This window comes from Leuresthes tenuis, unplaced genomic scaffold (assembly GCF_036924035.1).
Source record: "Leuresthes tenuis unplaced genomic scaffold, fLeuTen1.0.hap1 SCAF_5, whole genome shotgun sequence".
NCBI lineage: Eukaryota > Metazoa > Chordata > Actinopteri > Atheriniformes > Atherinopsidae > Leuresthes > Leuresthes tenuis.
The window spans coordinates 6,159,704-6,177,227 of record NW_027325359.1 but is presented as its reverse complement, the minus strand read 5'-3'; the positions used below and the strand labels follow the sequence as shown (position 1 = coordinate 6,177,227).

At 40.7% G+C, this 17,524-nt stretch overlaps 1 protein-coding gene across 1 annotated transcript; it reads right to left on the bottom strand.

Moving 5' to 3' along the window:
* Window positions 1–4,622: 4,622 nt before the first annotated feature.
* Window positions 4,623–13,064, bottom strand: LOC140306957 (ubiquitin-conjugating enzyme E2 H-like). The gene is made up of 7 exons (XM_072385612.1): window positions 12,776–13,064; window positions 8,849–8,925; window positions 8,548–8,622; window positions 8,405–8,444; window positions 8,221–8,273; window positions 5,781–5,909; window positions 4,623–5,493 (listed from the first exon to the last, which is right to left on the bottom strand). The coding sequence occupies exons 1-7, from the start codon at window positions 12,826–12,828 to the stop codon at window positions 5,369–5,371; spliced, it is 552 nt and encodes a 183-aa protein (XP_072241713.1). The 5' UTR covers window positions 12,829–13,064; the 3' UTR covers window positions 4,623–5,368.
* Window positions 13,065–17,524: the final 4,460 nt, after the last annotated feature.

The following is a 17,524-nucleotide window of genomic DNA, read 5'->3' as shown; positions in this document are numbered from 1 at the left end:
CTCCAAACGTCACTGCTGAGCTGTTATTGGGAATTTAGAATATTCTGAAAGCTACCATGAATGCCGTGAAGGAGCAGGTTTGCAGCTCAGATTGATTCTGGCTGTAGGGAATGATGCGCTAAGTGATTTTTTAGATGCTCCAAATGGATCCCAAAGCAGGGCTCATCTTTCCGTTTCCGGGAGGGATCAATAGAGTAAAAAGCTTGTGTGTGTGTGAGTTGGAGAGCATCAATCAAAAACTCCTGAAGGTTCTCTGTTGATGCTGGATGTTTTGTAGTCTCTCCTAATATCTCGGCTGCTCTTATTACTGATAATGGAAATTTATATGATCATTACTGGGCCACACATTTCAAATATATCTGATGTAGGCTGGAACCTGTGATTAAGAGAACAAAAGTATATTCTGATCCATCAGCAGTAAAGCTTAAATCCACTGTGCCTGTGAGCACTTTAGCAATCATGTCATTTTTGTAGACTTGTATTTATTCAATTAAAAAATAAATTTAAATGCTTAACTAATACGTTTCAAAGAGGTTTTCTGTGTGATGACAAGCAGCACAACTAAAGAACATAACTGTATGTTTCTTGATTAATCTGTTCGTTCTCTTTGTGTTTATTTAAGTTAAGCAGGATATTTCAAATGTATTTCATAGGTGGGAGTTTCCTACCTTTGAAAGATAATCCATTATCTTCACACGCACATCAAGTCTTTACAGAGAAAGATAAAATGAACCTCCTTGACAGAGCAAAACATTCAAAAGCCTCCAGCTGTAGAATATATATTCAGATTCTTTAAATCAGATAAAAGCTGAGGAACCTGCCTGAGTTTTTCTTCAATCCACAGTGAAGCGGTTTCCTCTCCATACCTCCAGTTATCTATCTCTCGCGGCTCCCTGCTTGTTTGGTCTGTTTAGCAGGGGATTTTCTAGTGGATAGGTAATTAGTTGGTAAGCATCTTAACCCACTGGCAGTATAGTAATCCACGCCGCCCTCCTTCCTCTCCTTCTGCCGCCTCCATACGCAGGCCTGCTCCACATTTCCGGTGCGCCTTTTGCGCACAGAACTCACACTACAGTGGAGACGACAAGGATCACCGGATTGGTCATTTAATGCTATCCCAAACAAATTCGGCGTTATGGATATACAAAGACAACTGATTAACTCACATACATAAACTGACTAAAGTTACTTAATTTAGCTTGGAGAAACAAGTAAATTCTCAGTGAAAGCTTTATTTTCCAAAGCAATTCCCATTCAAATTCCTCACGCTTCTGGTTACATACCATATTAGACTTACCAGCACCATCCACCGGCTGCGGCACCCCGCAGTCCTGAAGCTCCACTCTCATCCCTGTGCAGGTCTAAAAGTTTCTCCGCGCGCAGGCCTCCTGTGCTCTTCGTTTTATACCAACATCCAAAGGTCTCCGCGGAGCTCATTTACCTGCTGTCGGTGATTATTAGACAGATTGCAGGTGGAAAAAGATGCATCATCCTTTCAGCTGATGTGAATCCATCGGAGTCAGATAGGACAGGTTAGGGTTACGACTCTTTCGGAGTCAAGGCTGAAATCCACCCGTGCTCCCTTTGTCCTCCCTATACATTATGAAGGAGGCGCAGCCGGCCAGCAGAGTCTCATACCCATCCGCTTCTCCTGCTGCTGCTCGAGTTACTCTGGAATAACTTCACTTGTATTTGATCTTTTCTCATAATATAATGTTCGATCACACACTAAACCTCTCATAACCTCCAAATGACAGAGATGATCAGAGTTAAAACAATTATTGTAAATCAATTTTCTCTTATTTAGGTTTGATTGGAAGCAGATCTGAAACTAATAGAACTGAGCTTGAAAAAAGGTTTATCAACTGTTGTTTTAAAGTATTTATCTAGTCAATAGAGAATGATTGAAGCAAATTATTACTATGGCTAAAAAAACTAAATAAGCGTTGCTGAGAGAAGCCATCCAGACAAATTAAACCGATGCTGCAAGTGGACACCAGAATATGCGCAGTGAGAGGCAGCGTGGCCACACAGCGATGAATATTTTATTAGATCATTATAGTCTTGGTCCGAGTCTGTCAGAGCGTCATGGCAGCATACATTAATCCTGTAATTTTCTAATCAAAATCATCACCTGTGAGCCAAGACTGGCCTTGATAAAAAGGAAATGATCTTCCAGTTTTCTTTGAAACTGAGTTTAGACCATTCGAGCAATGAATGAACACTTTCATTCAGATTGAAACATATTTTGTTTTTAAATGCGCTCCCCCATTTGCTCACACTTTTAGTTAGTTCTATTTTTTTCTGCGTGACAGATATTTTCATAGGAGAAGGGCTAACTAATAACAATGGCTCCGTCTTATTGTCAGATCTGACCTCACTCTGTCAGCTGTGTTTGTGATTATCAGATCTATGAAACTGAAGCAGCTTATAAATCCAGCCATCATTCATTTGATTAGTAACCCCTAAGATTTTCAGGCTTTAATTAACCCTTACTCTCAGCAAGGTAGGCCACGGTTTTTCTATTGAAAGGACACTTTGGCTGCTTAAACAGCAAAAAGACAAGAAAGCCACGTGAATTATTATTTGTAGATGATGAGAAACCTTTTAGGGATGCAATCAATAGTCGTTTTTTTTTTTTTAAATCAAACAGTAGTACAATTAACCTTCAAGGTGCATGTATAATGGGCCTATGAAGACAGAGCTCTATGTACTGCCATCTGGTGGACAGAAGTTATCATCTCTCCCACCAGATTTCTCTCAGCAACAGAGACTGAAGCGAACATTTTCAAAGTTGTTATAAAGACTCAAAGGTCCATTTACCATTAAACTAATCATTTTCTTGAGCTTAAATGTGAAAACCTGCTTCTTACCGCGGTGTCATAACCAAAAACAGAATACTCACGAAAGTTTTTTGTTGTTGTTTATTTCTTTCTTCAAGTTACAAGGGAAGCACATTTATTGATTTTTTTGCCTTTAAAAAAAACAAACAAAAAAAAATATCAGGGTCATCTTGATCTGTATCCTGCACAAAGGGCTTAAAACATAAAAATAAAAACATTCAAACAAATAACAGGCATCAAATATATGTGTCGCGTTAATAAAAATACACAAAGATGAATCCAGATGGTGACAAACAAGCTTTGTTTTTTTTTTAAGCGTGTGAAAACTCACTGTGACATCATGTTGTCCTCAGACTGACACCAGCAGAGTGTATTTGGTACAAAGGCTAATTAGGGCCGTTTTGCTGAGGCTGTTCACGTACATGTTTTCATAACATGCCAAAAAAATATGACATGCTGGTTTTATCAATCGTCACAAAGTCTGCATGAGAGTGAAGGCGTTCTTGCAGATCACCGTGAAATACAGCCCGACGCTTTCGATGAAGGGATGATTCATTCAGTTTTTGGGTTCCTCTTTAAACGAGAAAGAAGAAATGGACCTTTCGATGGTGAGAAGGTTCTAGTTTTATTTTTGTTGTTTCTTATAGAAATAAACACAATGATCTGCAACGGGTCCACGTTGCAAACATATTTCTGGCTTCCTGCCTGCACTAAAACGCAGACCAGTGTCCCCTCGTGAGATTTAACAGTAAACTGTCACAGGTCTGCCCCCACCTCGACCGCTATGTCGCCTACAGACACGTAAACCTTGTCAGGCGCAAACCAGGACATCCTGTGAAGAACAAGAAACCTGCGCCTGAACCGTCGCTGCAACAGCCTCCTCGGAGTTTGACCCTTTTAGGAAACATTATTGATTTACCTCCTTAACCTCGATGTAAACTCTGCCCACAAATCAAGGAGAGTGTGAGGAAAGTTCTCTCTGCCTGGGATACATGACACCAACATATCGGTCCCATTTTGGTCCCACCATTTTGGAAAACAAACAATCAAAAGCATGAAAAAGTAAACGCGACCCTGCTGAATGGCTGAAAGAAAGAGCGCTTCGTTCGGACGAAGGTAGTCGTTTCTGATGGATACGTTCACTTAAGGAGGTGCAGAGGAGCAGGGGTGCAACATGTCTTTGGAGGATTTGATGAAAGAGTCACTTTGTCCCACAGACAAAGATGAGTAACTCCCCTCATCTTTTTTTCAAACTTGTGTATTATATAAGTATTAAACCATACATTATGATAGGATTCACCACCCGCAAACAAACTATCTAACCCTACACAAGTCAGACACCTATTATAGTTCAACACAAGCAATAGGCAAAGTTAAGAAGTTCAACAACAATCCCCACCAAACCCAGCCTGACACACAGAGGCGTCCTCATCATGCCAACAGCGACACAGCTCCACAAAGGCCTGCACAAACTTTACTTCTGTGTCATGCCACAATACACAAAGATACTCAGAGAATGGCAAAACTTTCCTAAAACGGAGAGGAGGAGGAGGAGGAGGAGGAGGTGGGCGCTGAAGAGCAGAGGAACAGGGATTATGTACCTCTCTCCTGATTTCTGCTGAGCATCAGGGGCGAGCACAACACAGGTTTTTACCAATGGACGACATTCACACACACACACACACACACACACACACACACACACACACACACACACACACACACACACACACACACACACACACACACACACACACACACACACACACACACACACACACACACACACACACACACACACACACACACACACACACACACACACACACACACACACACACACACACACACACACACACACACACACGCTGTGGCATCTGTGTGGCTGATGGGGTTTGATAATGTGCGACATGTGTTTGCGTCGAGCACATTCCCGCTGAAGAGGCCGTCTGCAGTCAGAACCGAACACACGGGCGCACCGTGGTCTTCAGTTCTTCAAAGAGATGATTGCGATGGCAGCTCGTCATGGTGACAGCGTGGAAACACCCCCCCCCCAAAAAAATCCCTCTTTCGAACGTGACACTGTTCAGAAATGGGGATTGTCATCCCTAACAGCGAGGGGAAAGACGCCTGATGATGCAGTAAAAACACTGATTAAAGGAAACACCCGAGCCTGTGGTAAAACGAGCCGATGACTGTCCTCCTGCGTCGAGTCCCGGCTCCTGGTTCAGTCCAGCCTCTGCCAAGCAGCGTGAAAACCTCGACTGAGGCCACGAAAGATCACCGAAAACAACGAAGCACTCCTCTCTGATCTAGACAGGCTCTTGGGAAGAAGGTGAGGCGGAGAGGGCATGTGATGATGAATTCCTAAACATGGGTTTATTTTTCATATGCAAATCCCCATGTAGCAATAAAAATCCTTGTGTTGCTGTAAAAAACTGTCTCGTTTAAATATGAATATAGTACTGAGTTTTTGCTCTTAGGAAATGACAGTCTGTTGTGAGGTGAAAGCAGCTTCGCCTTCACTACAACTCCATGTCCTGAGCCTCGTCCTCCGAAAAGTCTGACATGGAGCTCTCGGAGGAGGAGTCGCCCCCGCCCTCCTCCTGCTCCTTTAGAGCCTCCTCTGTGGCGTACTTCTGGATGTACTCTGAAAGAGACACACAAGGAAGGAGAAGGTTGGATTACTGAGTCCAGGTGTCCACACCGCCATCAGACACTGGTAAAGTACTGTTCTATAACTCCAGTGATGTGATGGCGATGACGTCTGTGTGCTACAAATCCGTCTGCTAAAAGATGATGAAAGTCACAACTCTTCTTGTGATAAACAGAGAGACAATGAATCTATTCAGAGACACACAGGGCTTCATGAAAAGGCCTACAGCAGCTGCTTGTATATTCACAGACACATTTCAGTGCAAGACGCTGACGCGCTACCTTTGATCTTGTGTTTGTAGTCCTCCGGCCGGTGCAGGTACATGGCTGCAGCGTCCCCATTAAGAGGATCGATAGGGTTGGGGTAGGCGAGCAGCTGCGGGAGGAACGACTCAAAGATGTTGGTGAGGTCTGGCGGACGAGGGGACAAAGAGTAGTCAGAACAGAAAAGCAAAGAGGCAGAGGACTCTGAACATCTGCAGCTGCAACATCGCCCACCAGAGGTCTCTCTTGTAATGAAACGTGCTGTTGTTGATGTATGTTCACGTCAAGCTACACAACAGCTATAACAGCTGGATCTAATATAAATTAGAATAGGAGTGAAATGATAACAGCACACCAAGTTGACTAATTATATTGAGGCACTAAATCAAAGCTCCTCTTTCGTCCTGTTTAGTTTTTTCGTTGTGTGGGGAAGGATCTCCCAGCGCAGACCACATGGTAACCATTAGTTACCAGCACAAGTGGTCCAGCACACAAACAAATAAATAAATAAAGCCTTGAAAGAAGCACATCATTACAAGCTGTAATTGTTCTGTAATGACACTGAACACGCTGCTGGTGTTTTCTTTATGTGCACATCAATGATCTGCACCGGCTGCTTGTGATGTCGACCTGATCAGGTGAGTGCAGTGTTTTTTCTTCATATCATCTACTTGCGTGCGTGAGATTTGATCTGGATATGAAGCCCCAGAAGCTCAAAATAAATAACTTACTTGGTGCAACTCAGTTTCTGAGCCTTGTAACAGGCTTTGTTTGAGATAGTGCCGCTCTCCTCTCCATTTAAAAATAAAAAATGACAATCTTCCCTTCAGATGGGGAGCCGATAATGATCAGATCAGATCCCCCGCTTATATAATGGTGTTAGAAAAGTCTTCTCTTAATCCGTTTGTCAGGAACGAGGCACAAATCAATACTGAATGGCTGTTATTTTCGGGCCGTCTGGCATTGCTGCATGTAAAACAAATACAGATCTGTGGTGAACTCTGGAACTATTTTGAAACCCTTAGTGAGTGAACACAGTTCATCGCTGCAACTGCAAAGATAAAGTTAGAAATTCTACCCCAGAAATGTGTAAGTCTTGTTGGAATCCTCAAGCTAAAAAGCAGAGGGATCACCTGATTTGTTGTCAGAGTACAGGTATAGAGGGAACGTTCATGGCTAACAGGCACATGAGTGGAGCTGAAGGATGAATGTATTCAGAGCTACACCTGCTGCCATCCAGACAACATCTGTCAGGGAAGGCCTTTCTTATTTCAACAAAACGACCGGCATGGAAGTGGAGCGACCAGGTGCTAAACTGACCTGCCGGCAGGCCAGATCTGTCAGCCAATGAAAACATTTGGGACATTATGAAAACATAAAACACAGCAAAGGAGGCCCTGAACACTTTAAACATTTGATACGTTGTGTTTGTACCATTTTCAGCTCAATATAGTGTTTAAATAACCTCCAAATCGATGTATTCTGTTGTTATTTACATAGCTGAGCATCCCGAACATGTGGAAATGGGGTTATGTAAAAACCAAAGACATATCACTTACAACTCGAATTTATTTGTATGAAAGCTTTTTGTATATTTTGTGAAAACCACCAGGCTGTAAACTGTAATTTTGTCATAATTGAGAAGCTCCCAGAGGAGTTTTAACACGTTTGTTTACAGTCGGTGAGTTTTAAAAATGCACTCAGAAGACTGAGCCACTGTTTTAGATTGAATGCATTTCCACAATGTTCCCTCTTCTGGTCTCAGAGACCAAAACAACATCCAGACACAACGTTAAACTATCAGTGTTTTTTTCTTTGGGATCAGAGTCCACTAAATTAAACGGTGAAATGCTTCAACGTTAACGCTGTAGTTTCAGCTGACTGAAACGTTTATGAGCTTACAATCACAAGGCCGGGTTACTGTCTGTATTCTCCAGTTTGTTCAAATTTTCATTTAGGCATGTGTCACAGTTTAACGTGATTTGCGTGGAGGTTTCATGACTTCAGTGTCACGCAACACATCTAAAACACAAATATTTATCAGGTCGTCCTCACATACGTGTCTAAAAAAAAAAAAAAGGTTGTCGTCTTAGTTCTTTGTCCAAGATAAGACATTTATTTAATTGATATCTGCTTTTACTGCAATTACTGAAACACTTGATAAAGCAAAATGAGACAATCCGTCTCATCTGTTTGCCACATACTGTTTAAATGACCTCTCAGTTCCAGGAGTTTTCCTCATCTATCAGCGTTTCGTCCATGACCTCAATACAAGCAGCATTTATCACCACAGTGTAAGCTGATTAAACCAAGCTCTGCGTGAAGCTGCACTGTAGAGGCGCAGTGTAAGCCGCTCGCTTTGTCCGTGTTTCATTGGCTATTACTGTCAATCAATTCAAGCAGCTGACCGGTGAGAGTCTATAAGAGCAGCCCGATTACAGCTGTGATAGCAACCCACCGTACAGAGCCGTCCATGTCTGGTTGATGACATCTAAACAGACAGTTCCTGACCTGAAAAACAAAAAAAGAGAGACAACACAGGGAATGACAAAGGTGTAAAGCTCCAGTTTTAAGTAAAAACCAGACAAAACTTCAGCTGACTTTTATCATGTTAGTCTGGTGTCTAAAGCTGTCCTACTTACGCTTCATCAATGTTGGGATGAAAGATTTTATTCATGAATCCTGAAAAAAAAGAGAAAGCAATTGTTCCAAAAACTCATATTCGACAGGACAACATTTACACAAATGTGCTGTTGGATGTTGAAAAATGTCCAATTATTCATACCTATTGATGGTGATTTGAAGGGATATTTATCTGGTAGGTCCACCCGAACCTTCCACACGCCTCCTTCATACGGTGCTAAAACGATAAAACGTGTTATCATCAAGGATTCATTTGAATAAACATGTATTTTGACAGAGGTCAAACTCAAACCAAGCACACTTTTAGACTAACACATATCAAGGGAACGCCGTCCAGTATGTTCAATGAATCTTAAATAAAAAAATCCATCATTGACGCAGCGTCGAAAACAAAATTTAAAAAACACTGGAGATGATGAACGTTAAATCTTAAAAGCTCTTACTTCCAGGCGGTCCGTGGAACTTGACCACAAACTCATTGAGTCCACTGAGGATGGTGACCTCGTGCTTGCTCTCGATGCTGACCCCTGATTAAGGAAAAGGTGTGTTCGAAAAGGGTGAAATACCTGAATCAGATCTACTTTGAACAAACGGCCTCTTTTTCTCTCAGTGAACTTCTGGGACAGAGGTCGAACGTGGGATCAATAACATCAGTCGTGGAAATGAGATCAATAACGAGGTGACGTCGTCAGAAAACTCAAAAAACACACAAACAAGTCTCCTCAACCACAAGACGTCCACACAGCGTGACTGGACAGACTGAAAAACAAAGTTTCCTTCAACACGGTATATCAGAGCGTACAAGAGACACAACCATGACCCGTTTAACATCAAGACATCAGGACAGGGCTGTGGTGGGTAAAAAAGTCACAGGATGTGGTGACAGCGAGAGACACGAGACGTTCAATCAGCTGTCGACAGCAGAGCAGAGAGGTGGAATTTAAACTCTGTGCGAGTTTGACATGTAACAGATGGACAAGGTAAAAAAAAAAAAAGAGAAAAGAGTGAGTGTTGCACCCTGTTTCATCATCCGGTCATTAATCCTTCCGTCATCTCTTTTCCAACAATCTCATCGAGGTAAAATTCAGATGATGATCAAGTCTGTTAAAACACACATGACACAGGGTGGCTTTATTACAGAACTGTCAAGAGGCCAGAAAACAGAAAACATCCACCAGAGAAGAAGGTCTATAAAGCTCAGTCATTCAACAGAAGATGGCTGCAAACCACTGACCAAGAAGACTCTGAATGTGATGTCAGGCTTAGGGCCCTATAAATAAAACCTGTTATACGTGTTCACTTGAGCTCTTCCCCCAAGGGTTATCCATAGAAATGCTAGAAAAGCTCTCAGACTAATGTAACCACACAGGAGAGACAAAAGATACAGAACACTTTTAACTATCAGCACTGAAATAGTTGAGTTTGTTGCTGATTCATTCCATCTCCATTTTTGTACACTTCAACTTTAAAATAAGCCCCTCTCTCATTAAACATGACCATAAGCTCAGTTTCACAATGCCAGACCCGTCTCTGAGGGTATGGAAGCAGAACCTTGACATTCAGGGATGAAGTTGGACGTTGTTGGATTTCTATAAACGAACCATAATCATCAGGATGTAGCGTGCTTTGATGGACGTCCTAGACAAACATGAAAGATCATTCCTGCAAAAGTTCTACACATATTCTTTGTAGCTCTTAACCAAAGGACCGAACAGGTCGGCCTTCTTGAACAATTCTCTTCTCTCACTCACATTTTCATTACCGGACCACCTCTCCAGGAGCAACGCTTCTAATTAACTTCTAATTAACGTTAGACACATGCTTTTCTGTGGGATATCTTGCCTAATTCAGCAGTTTTACAGGTGCTGGTTATATTGTTCACCTCCAATACTGAAACGACTCCAAACATTTTTGCCCTTTTTAACAATTAGACCATAGGAGAGGGTCAAAGATTAAAAGTACTGGACAGTGACTGTGCAAGCTAAAATATCTGTGAGCAGGAAACACAGCTGCGTGCACCAACTGTGACGTGAGGATGTTTAATCTCGGATATTTGATTTAAGCAAAAACATGAACAAAGAAAATATGAATGGCATCCTCAAGCTTTGGTTGAGAACTGGTGAAACAAGACCTACAACAACCAATGAATGGATGCAAAAAGGTTTTCTCTCAGTGACTCATACCTCATAATCTGAAGATTTCTTATCCAGAGTTTACTCTGCTATCAGAAAATAAATTCCCTCGTTTCCTTTTAGTGATGTGAACACTTCTTCAATCTGTTCTGTGATTAAACTGAACCAGTTAACCACCCATACTGCACTTTTGGGTGTCAGTCCAAATATGTAAATCATAGGCCCACTCTTATAAGGTCTGTAAATGGATTGTTTTCTTTCACATGGAGTTCTTTACATGTAGAAATATTTCCCTGTTTTTGTTGATTCATACATGCAACAATGGTAACAATGGTACTGAACCCGCCCACATGACTAACCCTAATGTTGCCCCCGCCTTTATACACTCGCTAGACTGCAGACCAGTACAGACTTGCCAGGGCCATTTGAAATCTATTTCAATATCTGGTTGCAACTTGGACATCAACTCTCTGAAATTCAGGGAATAAACAGGAATATTATACAAGTTTATAAAGGAATAATCACCACAAACATGTCAGCAGACCCAAAAAATATTAATGTTTTGAATTCAAAGTCAAAAAAGATTTAACTAAAGATCTAACTCAAACAACTTAAAGTTATACTTATTTGCTCTTTGGCTCCCACTACAATCACAGGATGAAACACAGCTGCCATAAAACATATCTCCTACACATCAACTTTTTGTTATGCGAGACCACAAAGACACAATCAAAAGCCTACAAAAGTGTGGAGCTGGGCTGGAAACCAAACCAAAGCTGTGAAATGTGGGATCTAGGCCCCACCCCCAGAGGCCTTAGGACAGTTTCAGGCCTGGAAATGTGCATAACAAAAGTCAGGACACTCGAAGGACGTAGTTTAACGGTATACAAACTTCTCTGGTGTTGTTTTACATCTTTTCTTTTGAATCAGTACTTAAAAATCAGTAACCAATAGATTTTTAGTCGAGTGTTTAGGCAACAATAGTTTCACACTAGTCTGCCTGGGTGAAAACAAGCTGTTCACCCACTCAGCGTCAGCACCCAGTCCTGTCCCTGCCATGGACGGATGCTCCCAGCCCCCATCCCTGCATGTGCCCCTACAGCACGCTTGTTGTTCCTCGATCAGCTGTGTGTGAAGGCCCGCCCTCTACCATGTTCCGGATGGTAACAAGCTGACCAATCAGAAAGCAGCATGTAGCTGCAGGACAAAAACAAAACAATTCAGCTCACGCTGTCAGAAAACCTTTCATGCAAAAACTTCAGTCGTTAGCAACATTAACTGCTAATAACTTCACATAATGTAAGAAAGAGTCGCTCTGGTCAGCTGTCAAGAGATTACGATATAATGAGAGAATAATTGTGTTATTAAAAAAAAGTAATAATGAAAAGGACAATGTGATGCTCATTCGCCGTGTCTTTAAACCGAGCAAAAAATAGTATTGTTGCATTAGGCTTTTTAAAATTACATTATTCGAGGTACACACGACAACCGTGACTTAATCATCAAAATTTCAGAATTGTTTATTTTCAATTTGCCAGGATGTTTATGTTTTGTTTTCTTCATAAAAGAGAAATGGTGAAGTTATCGATGATCTGTTCCTAAACGTCAAAGAAAGCACTGCATTTACCTGTCGTTTCTATCAAAGATCGTCTCGTCATCGACCTTAATTGTTCTCTCTTGATGATAGCATGCTACACAGCTAGCTCCCTTAGTGTTAACGTTGCCAAATTACTGATTAATATGCGTATTTTTCCTGAAAAAGTGCGTCCAAAATGTAAAAAAATATCCACTTATACTTCACAATGTGTTGTCAGTCCGGTGGAATCTGATATTGTTGGCTAACAGGTTGACTTCGTTTTCAGGCTAAGGCTAACAATGTACAAAGCTAACAGAGTTAACAGCCAGCGTTGCATTTCGACCGCTTCCGTTGCTAATTTGCTGTTGATACAAACAGATAAACCACTGCTAGCATATTAGCAAGCTAATGCTAAGTTATTTCAGACGAATAACGATACATTTAGAGCTTGTTCGCCGTTGTGCTAACTGGCTAACGTCCCCCAGCCCGCAGACTAACGTTAGACGTTAGACTGGCCATTTACATCAAAGTATCCAGTATTACACAGTTACACATAATATACAACAGACACTGGAAGTAAATTATAACATAAAATGTTGCCATCAAAAGACGTGGTGACTTCATCTGATTGTTTCGGCTTGTTTATGTGCTGGAAAGGATACAGTTTCACGACGTCGGTATCCATTCGCCTCTTGCCCGGACTTGGAGACGACATTTTTCTATCCCTCTAAGAAGTGATCTAAAAATACTGCGGCTATGAGGCTACTTCAACCTTTCAGCTTGAAAACACCTCCAAGCCCACTGGACCGTATCAGCAGCCTTCCCACAATGTCCATAAACAAGATCCTCGCTGGAACATCGCCTACTCTCCCTGCGAAGTGTCTCCCTGACCAGCTCTACCTAGTTGTGTCCTGTCCTGAAGACTCTCTGCCAGTGACATCAACCTCCAGCGACCAGACCGATCAGAGGAGGGGCTCGGCCATAGAAATACACTCCAAGAAAGCAGCCACGCTTATCAGCATGCAGTCTATGAACCCCACTGAAACAGCTGCAGTCATTCTGCAAAGAAGCAAGGCGACAATTATATATATATATATAATTGTCGTTCTGTACATCTATATGAAGACACGTCTACCTTGTTTTTGAAAGGCTGGTCTAAAATGCTTAGAGATTAAAAAAAAGCAAATGTGTGCTGATCTATCAGACATATATCTATGTTAAGATTGACTTATTGAGAGCCCGCAATAAGCACATCAGGTACAAGTGAAGTCACGTGAATGACATGAATCAAAACAAGAATAGTTCCTGAATAAGTTCCCGTGCCCATCACAAACATTAGTTTTGATTATTGTCTAATTTGTAATGTATCTTGTTCACTTCAGACTTTAAGACAGCTGAAAGATCAGCTTGATCATTTGTTGAGGAACACCTAGTGTTGTTGTCCAGTACAAGTAGTCCTGCAAGAAAACTAGCAGATTCAGGGAAGAGCTTATTAACTTCCAAAAGTTTATATTGTTATTTTGTGCATTCCTCACCATTAGATTAAAATAGAAAAAAAATATGGAAACTACACTGAAATATGGAAAAAGCTATAAAACAAAAAATGTTTCATATTCAGCATTAACCGTGGTTAAGTTATCTTTACATAAAATTAATTGGCTGTTTGTGTGTACAGATTGAACTGTGAGGATTGTACATGTGGGATGCTGTTTGTTTTGTGTACGTCTTCATTGCTGCTCTTTTCATTTGTAGGGCAGTGTGGTGGTTAGTACTGTCCCCCTCACAGCACGAGGGTCCCTGCTCTGAATACCACCTGCAGCCTTTCTGGGTGGAGTTGGCATGTGCACCCCATGCATATGTGGTCCTCTCCAGGTACTCTGGCTTTGTCCCACAGTCCAAAAACATACATGTGTGGTTGACTGGTTATTCTAAGTTGACCGTAGGAGTGAGTATATCCTACAGAAGTCAGTCTTCCCCTTTATCGCATACAGTGAGATTGTCTGAAGGGCAGCTACAAGCTGAAGAAAAGTGGAGTTGGTAAACTTTTATATCTGCCCACAGATGTCATGTCCTGACCTACTGTTACAGATCCTGCTGAACTATCATGATCATGAACGAGAAATTAGGTGTTGACTATGTGTTTCTAAATTTCTTGAGAAAACAAGACAAACTACCTTGACTTGTTATCACATGAAAGTGGACTTTGTTATGTTGAGATAACATAGTAGTCAACTCACGATCTGAATATAACCGCATCAAAATGATAATTGCAGACAAGGCCACTCTTGGCTTCCATAGAAATTAACATACTGAGCCAGCCTACTTTGAAATGATCCAAAGACATGACAGAGACATGCTAGTAAAATCATCTACAGGGGTACTGTATCTTTTCTTTTGCTCGAGTTGTTGGTCCAATATTTTGCAGATGTGATGAAAAAAAGTAATCAAGAAATATTTGATTAAATCAAACCAAATATAGCAAGATATAATAGGAAGATAAATATTGCATCCACCTTATGAATAATTGAAAAGCTAAAACACTCAAATAAAGAAAACTATACCTGGCATTAAGGGTCTGTGTGCTAGTCTGAACACTGGATCTTCATATATGGTCTGGAGAAAAGGATCATCGTTTTTACTATCACCTTCATAACCATTTCCAGTGTTGTAATGTAGCAGGACAGTGAGCGAGTGTCAAAACAGACTGTTGACTCATATCTGGTTTTGCTATAATCATGTAAACATAATCAACTTTGTAAATTTTTTCCAAATGTAATCTGAGCTTATGTGAAAAACATCTTATTATCTAACACTGAGAACAAGCATATACAAGTATGCTGATTGTTTTCATCACACAGAAAGACTGAACATCAAATTAGTAACATGACCGTGATAAGATAATGTGAAAGTGATCAAAATTAAATAATGCAAATCCAAATTTTAGTTATTACACAACTCCTCTTAAAGAGCAGCAGGTGTCTCAGGTTGTAGTGCTCTGAGGTTCATCCACTCACCTGACTTATTTCAATCAATCTGAGAGTTTAAACGCAGCCAGCACCATTCTTTTTAATGCCATTTCTGGAAAATTTCTGACTCTAGATTGCAATAATACCGTGCCACTAAATGTAATTGGAAATCTTAAATAGACACGGGTGAAATTTTAAAGGATGCGTTCACATTTTTCAAACTTCCACAAAACAAATCTGCATTCTCGTGTTTGGTCTCTGTAATAATTAATTTAGTCCGCGTGATCTCTAGAGACTGTTCTCCTCCTCAAAACGTGCCCATGTTGGGTTATTTTCATGCAGGCTGACACAGCACTATGTTTAAAGAATACACAATCTTTTGTGGTCGTGACAGCATCTGCCCGTTAATGGTAAAAATGGCATCCACTGCAGTGCGATTGCATTGTTAAAAGCCCTAACCATGATTGTTAAGTACCAAGTAATGTTAATGTCTAATCCCAATTAGGAGGGAACAAAAGTATTTCAGTCTCAATCTCGTGTAAAGGCCCACGTCTGAAAACACTTACTTACAGCAGCTGCTCCACTCACCCTGCCTCCTTGGATTATGTGGCTTCTCAAACAGAAGACTAAATAATGACGTCTGCTTGATGTGAAAACATCTTATATGAGTCGTCTTTCTCTTCTGCCACTTGTGGAGGTCAGTTTTATGAGCCGCATTGAAGGCTTCCAACAAAGGACTTATCTGTGGAACTTGTGTGGGAATCATGTGAGGTCAAAGGAAAAATCAAAGCTCAGTCTCTGTTTTCATGTCTGCATCACTGGATGTAAATGTGCCCATGCACTGAGTCTTCCTTGGGTCAGTGCTAAACTCACATGACTTGTGATGATCCTCATGTCGTGAGACATATAATTAGTCAACATGTTAATGTTCTTGTTATCATGTCATAAAGCTCTGACACCGAGGTAAGATGTGACTTCAACTAAATGTCAAACCACGTATTTGCACTGAATCCCATGGATATCACTGGCTTGTTTGATATATTTAGACAAGCGAACATTTAGTCAATGTCTCGGGAAACCACTGGATGTGCACAAATGACACCATGTGGAAAATTAGCTTTTTGTATAATTTAATCTTACAAAATGCAACAGAGGTGATATTCCTTTGTGTAAATGCACCCTTGGCAGCAGAAACCAGTAAATCCTGCTTTAATATGTGTGCAGTGATGTTATTCCAACCTCTGATCTTTGCCTGTTGGCACACTGTTTATTGAAGTAACAGTCTTCTCCCATGCAGGTAAAATTTATTCAGTCTCTCTCTGATTGTTGACATTCGTCCTAAGATGCCAACAGTCACAAGTTACTTGCAGACCCTGTGATTCCATTTTGGATACTTCATCAAATTGTTTGTTCCCAATGGAAACACAGGCCTATTTCTGCAGGATTGAGGCACATTTGGCCTTGAATTTGCACAGATAAAGTTGGTTATAAAGTAAGAGAACAAATATTAGCTTCATGTGTTGGATGATTTTCGAAAAGTTGATTGTCAGTGACTCCAAAACATTACTTTTTCATTACATTTGAACGGTGCTTTGACCCTACATTGTCGGTACCTGTACCTGACAAAGCTCCTCATGAATGTATCATGGCTCCAACGTTTGACATTCCTTTGTTAAATTCAACTTTCATCACAAAACATACTCAAAATGAAAAAATAAAGCAGGGAAAAGAATTCGTTAGAGATGACAGAGACCACTCCAGTTTATATGTCACCTTTGTTGATAAGCATTTTCTTTACAGATAATCAAATGTTTGGTTGTACAAATATATCATGAAACCAAATTCTTTTCCATGGACCCATTGTACTTATTTATTTATGTGACTATAACTTTCAAAGATGAACACAATATGTACATTGGGTAGATGTAACTGAGGCGTCTCCTACCAGAGGTCACTCGATGATGTGATGCATGTGATGCATGATACCGGCAACTTCTCTGTTTTATCAGACTTGCTTAAACACGACAGTATATTCAGTCATTCATGTACATTTAAAGACACTGAGAGCCTCTTGCATTAATGCTGCACTGTTTGTTTCCTGTCTCAGTTTAACTCATGTCAGTGTATCACAAACGTAAATCTTGAAGCTGCACACAACAAAGCCGCAACTTAGGTTTTGTGTAAAACACAATACAGAGATGTAATTAGGAATTTATTTTGTGTGCTATTGGTTGAATATATGATCTTAGAGATCATTTATAGACAAATGTACAGTGTGCTTTTTGTGAAGCTCAGTATGCCAGCTGAGACAGACAAAATCCTTCCTCTGTGAAAGATAGAGTTTTAAAAAAGCTGTAAATGAGATGACACGAGTAAGATTAATCTGTCTGGAGCCACTGGAAAATTCAAATAAATATAAATAAATGAATAATAAATCATTCAAAT

Bases quoted from the DNA above. Each gene is read 5' to 3' on its own strand.
- LOC140306957 (XM_072385612.1), bottom strand. From the start codon at position 12,828: ATGTCGTCTCCAAGTCCGGGCAAGAGGCGAATGGATACCGACGTCGTG. The intron at 8,926-12,775 runs GTATCCTTTCCA...ATCAGGGGTCAG, and splicing joins GATACCGACGTCGTGAAACT to CATCGAGAGCAAGCACGAGG. The intron at 8,623-8,848 runs GTAAGAGCTTTT...TTATCGTTTTAG, and splicing joins GTTCCACGGACCGCCTGGAA to CACCGTATGAAGGAGGCGTG.